Here is a 6,626-nt window from a genome sequence, read left to right on the forward strand (position 1 = left end):
CCCGGCTCACACATCTTTAATGGGCCAGCAGTGGGGATTTCCAAGCAGGCCGCCCTGGTCCTGCACCAGCCCAGCTGTAGACCCTCACCCCCGGGGGAGGGGTCCCTCAGGGAGCCCCGCTCCCAGGTGGGAGGGCTCAGAGGTCCGTGGGCTTGGTGGGGGCCCTGGAGCTCTGCGTCTGGCTGGAGAGGGCTCCACCCTCCGGCCCTGAGTCTTTCTCCCCTGGGCCTCTGTGTCGGCACCCGAGTCCCTGGCCAGCCTGGAACAGGGAGCCCACCTCCAACAACGCATTCTCAATGTGTTGCCCCAGTCGGTGGGAGTCCTGGAAGAAGAAATGGATCAGGCCCGGGTGGGATGCCGGGAGAGGGAGTCCCGTGGGCTGAGAAGCCTGTGAGCAGGTGTGGGGGTGACCCTGACTCCTGGGTCTGAGGGGGGGGAGGGGGGGAGCTTACGCCCAAGTTCATCTCACCGTTTTTGTGCTTGATTTTTTGCTGGAGATGTGGAAGGCGATCGCGTCAGCCCCCATGAAGATGTAAGAGACCCCATAGCCATGGTCGTCAGCCTGCAGCGGGCAAGGGGGAGGAGGCAAAAGACCCCTCAGCCCCCACCCCTACCCCTTGCACCCAGGGGATCTCAGCCCCAGCCCCTTCCTCTCTCAGACCGAGAAGTCCAGACTGCCGGCCCTTTCCTCCCTCCGGCTCAAGAGTTCAGGCCCCAGGCCCTCCTCCCTCAAACCCATGACCGTTCTGTGGTCCCATCTCTACTCACAGGCCCAAATCCGCCCCCGGAGGAAACATAGTCTGGGTAATTGTGTGTGTCAAACAGGTGCCTTTGCTGAACGGGGATCTGGCTGGTAGCCAGCTGCCACTGCTCCGAGTGAACCTGAGGGACAGAGGTAACAGGTGCATAAAGGAGAAGTGGCCCGGCAGGTAGGCCCTCACGGGCACAACTCCACGCCGGGCCGCCCTAGCCTTAGCTGAGCTTCTCCAAGGCAGTTTCCCCCTAAATCTACCCCATTCTGCCCATCTCCCCTAAGCCCGCCTGACCACATCCCCGTCATTTCCATAGCCACGCCCACCTCTGCTTCTACCTGCCCCACCACACCCCTGGCCGGTTCCTCCATCGCCCCACCCCTTTTCTCGCCAAGCCACGCCCCCGGCTCCTCCCAGACCACGCCCACCTCGTCTGGCCACGCCCCTCTCCTTTCCTGGCCCGCAAGCCCACCCCTCTCCAGGGACTCCTCCCTTTCCTGAACCCTAACCTGGGCCAGGAATGGCGACTGCAGGTGGAGGAAGCGGGACACAATGTAGAGGGCGAAGAGGTGCCGGTCGACGCCCTGCCCGCTCATGGCAGCCTTCATCAGGGCCTGGTGCTTGTCCACCGCCAGGCGGAACAGGGCGAGGCGCTGCGGGCCCTGGGGTCCACCGGGAGAGCACAGGTCATGGAGGGGGAGAAAGGGGCCCCTCGGGGCCCACCTCACGCCTGACCTCAACCCAGCCACCTGCCACACCCTTGGGAAGGCCGTCAAGCCCCGTTGGGCAGAGGGGGGAAACGGAGGCTCGGAGAAGAGAGTGACATGGTCAGACAGGCCTGGGGTTGAGGCCCCAAGTCTGTGTGACCACAGGGCCTGAGGTTCTTGCATTGAGCCCACCATATCTTGCAGGTAGGGGACGGGGGACATGAGGAACTGGGACAAAGGAGGTCGCACAGAGGGTTAGTGATCAAGGAGCGCTGCATTGTGGGAAGGGCTTCGACTTGTGTCCCCCCCCACCACCACCCCTAGCCCCCTGCCACGCCATTAGAAGCCGGTTGCCATCGAGTCCATCCGACTCCCATCAACCCTATGGGCGCTGGAGTAGGACGGCGCTCCACGGGGTGCTCAGCGGCTGGTTTGTTGGAAGTAGATCACCAGGCCTTTCTTCCAAGGCACCTCTGGGCGACCTCCAACCTGTGTGAGCGGCTGAGTGTGCTAACCTATTTCCCCATCCTGGGATTCCCTGCCCTGTGCCACCCGCACGGAAGCTAGATCACCGGGCTAGTGAGCAATCTCCCTGAGGCTCATCCTCCCCAACCCCACTCTCCCCCCTCCTCCAGGGCCTCTCATGCCCATCACGGGCCTTGAACTCAGCAAGGGAGCCCCCCAAATATGTGGGTGCTTCATGGGAAAGGGCGGAAGCCCCCATGAGCCCACGCCCACCGTCTTCCCGCTGTCCTCCATGGCTCTCACGAAGTCGCAGGCCTCCCTGGTGCAGGACCTCACGGTCTCCGTCCGGCCCTCCAGGAACAAGCGGGTCATGGCCGACTCGTAGGTCAGGCAGAATTGACCCCTGTCCTGGGGGACGGGGAGGAGAGAAACCTGTCAGGGAGACTAGCAATCTTCACCAACAGACAAGTGTGCCCCTCTTCTGACGGGAGCTGGGGTCTCCGCACCCCCCGTTCCCCGGGAGTGGGGGGTGGGGAAGAGAGAGGATCCAGAGGGTCACGCTCATGGAAATGACATCCTGGGGTGCTGAGCAAGGCAAGCCTTGGAGGGCTGAGGATCCCAAGAGGGGACCCGGGCACCGCACTGACCCGGAAGTGGGCCAGCTGCAGGGCCATCTGGATGAAGCTGTCCGGAGAAAGATGGCAACGTTTGATGAAGCTTTTGCCGAAACGGGAGAATGGGAAGGCGTGGCAGTCCATGTTTCCAGATAGGGCCTGGGCGCCCCTCAGGGCTAGGGAGATGGATGGATGGATCTGCCAAGGGAGAAGGGAGAAAGGAATGGTGCCTACGGGGGATAGGAGAGGGTCTAAGTCGGGAATAGGGGTGGAAGTGGAGGCTGGCATGGAGTGAAGGGTTACGGTGAGAGATTCAAACGTAGACACCGAAGGAGATGGGACAGAAGGGCTTGGCCAAAGGTGGGAGTGGTGATAAGGGATGGCAATGGGATCTGAATGGGCTGGGGGCTGGGCGACAGCTCAAGTGAGGTTGGGTATGGGTGGGAAGATGGTAATGAGATTGGCCTAGAAATGGGGCTAGGAAAAAAAAAATCCATTACCAAGGGTTCAGGAGAGAGGGAGGAAAATGAGCCGATACCGGGGGCTCAAGTAGAAAGAAAGCATTTTGAAAAAAAAAAGGTTTTGAAAATGATGACGGCAGCATATGTACAAATGTGCTTGACACAATGGATGTATGGATTGTTATAAGAGCTGTCAGGTCCCCCAATAACATGATTAAAATTTAAAAAGATATGGGACTAGGGATGGCACAGAGGATACGCTTTGGCATGGAGATGAGGGGCATTTGGGGCTTGGACGAGGCTGTTATCGCAGATGGGACGGAATCTGGGCTTCACTGTGTTGGGGACAGGACTTGGGATGGAGAGGAGTTTGGGGTGTGGCTGGAGTTGGGAGAGGGCTGGGGGTGAGTTTGAGACAGGGCATGAAGATGGATTTGGGAGCAGAGTTCAGGATGAGATTGAAGGTGAGGGTTAGGGTTGGGGATGGCACTGGAAGTGAGGATGAAGTTGGATCTGGGCTGGTAGGGGGTATGGATTTGGGGTTAGTCTTGAGGTTGAAATTGGAGACAAGGATGGGGATGAGTTTGAAGTAGAGCTAAGCGTCCATGAGACATGTATGGGGGGCCCAGAGTCCTGGCCTCACCTCGTCTGGAAGGTCCCAGTACAGCCGCTGGGGCTGGGGCAGGGTGGGGTCCGGATGTCCCTTGCAGTGGCCATCGGCTGAGTAGCCCAACTGAAAGCATTCGGTGGCCAGAGTGAACTGTGCACAGATGGATGCAATCAGAGTCCCTCCCTCCCTCTGTCCCCGGGGACATCTAGCTAGGGCTCTTTTTTTCTGACGAAGCGAGTGGTCATGAGAACCCCAAAGCCCTGGTATTCACAACACAGGCTCTCTGCTTCAGGGAGACACCGCACACAGGACTCACACACCACTGGTGCCCATTTACCCAGGGACATCACCAGGCTCTCTGTCCCTCTAACTGCTAGAGAAAGACCCACCTCTCCCAGGGATTCCCCGCTCCCATAGTCCTTAGAACCCAACCACAGGGAGCCACTCCGTCCATTCTGATGGAGTGGCACCCGTGCCCTCCTACAGGGTAACTCTGACTCAATGCCCTCAGGAGGTGGCAAGGAACCCTGGTCATTATACAAATTTTGGAAAATCCACTCCGATCCAGCACCTAGTCCTTGTCACCACTCTATTCCCCTCGTCACTTATTCTCACTACGTCCCTAGGGAAGAAAACAGCGTAATAAACTCACGGTGGAAGGAAACATACACAAGAACACGACAGTGGGATCCACTGCCTGGGTGTGATGGGAGCGCTCACCCGCACACACACACAAAGAAAACAGTAGAAAAAGAAGAAGAGAAGAGGTTTTTAAAAGAAGCCAAGTGTTGGTGAGGCTGTGGAGACCCTAGAACCCTTCCTTCCATGGCTAGTCTGCATGGAAAGACTGGGTTGAAGGGCGCCTCAACTCCGTCAACAGAATTACCCTAGGATCGAGCGGAGCCATTCCTAGCGGTGCACCCCAACGATTTGAACGCAGCAACACCAACGGGCACAATCAGAGCCCCTCCCCTCACCAAAACAGCCCCCCAAAGTGAGGACAACCCAAAGAAAGGCCCATCAACCGCAAACGGAGCAACACCCTGCGGGACATACACACGAGGGATGACATCCGTGTGGCGGTTTCGAACTGCTGACGTCGCGGTTAGCAGCCCGATATGGAACCACTTAAAGAGGGCAGGGACTCCTTTGTTGCTGGTGGTGGTTTTCCAGTCAATGCCAATTCATCCTAAGCGCATGTGCGCCCCAGAGAAGCCCTCCATAGGCTGTGACCTTTCGGTGCCTCCGGCTGGGTTTGAACTGCCAACCTTTTAGCTGGTAGCTGAGGCTAGAACCATTGGTGCTACGCAGGGACTCCGTCCGAGTCGCTGTTGAGACTGATGAACAATCCGGGAGCTGACAGCAGGAAGGGTCCCCCCACATCCCGAAGGTCGTTCATGGTACGAAAGGGTACACACGACCGTGGGAGGTGTTGTGGTGGAACGAGGGGCCTTCCAGTTGGTTCCGGCCCACGGCGTCCCCGTGCACAATCTAACAAAACTGCCCGGTCCTGCATGTGAGCCCCTCGTTGCAGCTGCTGGGTCCATCCATCCTGTCTAGAGTCTTCCTCCTTGTCTCTGTCTCTCTGCTTTCCCAAACAGGGTGTCCTTCTGCTCCCTCCTGACAGTATGTCCAATGCCTGGGAGATGCAAGTCTCCCCATCCTGGCCTCTTGAGGAGCGTGGTGGCTGTACTCCCTCCGCCACACATGTCTGTTCTCTTGGCGATCCCCGGCGCGTTCAGGATTCATCGCCAGCACCACCATCCAAATGCACTGATTCTCCTCCTTCTCCGGACTTCCTAACTCTGGGTCTTAACTGTCAGGTGCATGTGAAAGGCGAATGAAAGTGCCCCAGGTTGGCTCAGGGGCACCTTCCTCTTCAAAATGACGTCTTTGGCATTCTTCGGGACTTTAAAGAGGTCTTGTGCAGATTTACCCAATGCAAGGTGTCGTGTCGTGTGACATATCTATGTATACACACACGTATTGTAAGCACAATTCTAAACCAAAGGAGGACGCGAGGCAGATTGGCACTTGCTCACATAGAAAGCTCGACGTGGAAGGGACAAGTAGACTGGAATCGGAGAGAGCCCGCTGACACGGGGTGGAAAACCTAACGGATGTAATCCACCTGTGTCAGTCTGGGTAGACTAGAGAAACAAATTCATGGAGATACATACGTGAATGGGAAAGAGTTTGATCTACAAGAGCAGTTGAATATTGAGAAAACATCCCAGTCCAGTCCAGATCAAGTCCACATGTCCGATGTCAGCCCATACGTCTGATACTGATCTATAAAGTCCTCTTCAGACTCAAGAAACACTTGCAATGACGCCGAATTCAGGAAGATCGCAGGCCAGTGGGTGGGACGTCTCGTGGGTCCAGTGGCGTTGTAAGCATCTCAGCGCTGGCAGGGGTCTCCACGTGGCTTCTCCAGTTCCCCGGGCACTGGGTCTGTCAGCATAGTGCCAAGTGTCTCGTCAGTAGAGCGTCTCTCAGGGAGTGAGCAGAGAGAGGTGTCTCCTGCCTCCAAGGAGGAAGTACCAGAGTTCCCAGACTTCTCAGAAGAAGGCCACGCCCACACAGAGGCCTCATTGGTTATATCTTGATTGACAAGACAGACTCCACCCCTTCACTCATCATCCTCTCAAATTGACACCAGATTATGTCACTGCCACAACACTTCACACAACAAATTGTCTTGTTCCCCTGGCAACCTAATTTACTGGGTAAGTCCCCCCCACCAAAAAAAAACATAATGAAAAAAAAAATAATAATAATAAACAAACATAATAAAGCGTGAATCCCAGAGAGGGACCTATAGACTAGTATCGGACTTACAGACTTGAGTTGAACTGGGCTGGGATGTTTCAGTGACATGTAAATTCCTTCTTGATATAAAGCTATCTATTACACATAATAACCCTCCAAAACAATCAAGCATTATTAAAAGAAAAGAAAGTAACCTTTTGGGGTGACTAAGCAAACCACTTCCCTTCACTGAGCCCCAATTTTCC

The 6,626-nt window shown here is 56.4% G+C and overlaps 1 protein-coding gene across 1 annotated transcript in view; it reads right to left on the reverse strand.

Moving 5' to 3' along the window:
• The window catches only part of CPT1C (carnitine palmitoyltransferase 1C), a 23,631-nt gene continuing 17,005 nt past the window's right edge, over positions 1–6,626 (reverse strand). The window contains exons 8-14 of the mRNA XM_045292629.1: positions 3,643–3,869; positions 2,572–2,736; positions 2,198–2,332; positions 1,262–1,414; positions 769–882; positions 470–562; positions 1–322 (exon numbers count right to left, since the gene is read on the reverse strand). Coding sequence (XP_045148564.1) covers positions 137–322; positions 470–562; positions 769–882; positions 1,262–1,414; positions 2,198–2,332; positions 2,572–2,736; positions 3,643–3,869 — 1,073 coding nt within the window. The 3' untranslated portion in view covers positions 1–136. The remainder of the gene's footprint in view (positions 323–469; positions 563–768; positions 883–1,261; positions 1,415–2,197; positions 2,333–2,571; positions 2,737–3,642; positions 3,870–6,626) is intronic.

Source organism: Echinops telfairi, unplaced genomic scaffold (genome assembly GCF_000313985.2).
Source record: "Echinops telfairi isolate 266 unplaced genomic scaffold, ASM31398v2 ScPeMD7_655;HRSCAF=1070, whole genome shotgun sequence".
Taxonomy (NCBI): Eukaryota; Metazoa; Chordata; class Mammalia; order Afrosoricida; family Tenrecidae; genus Echinops; species Echinops telfairi.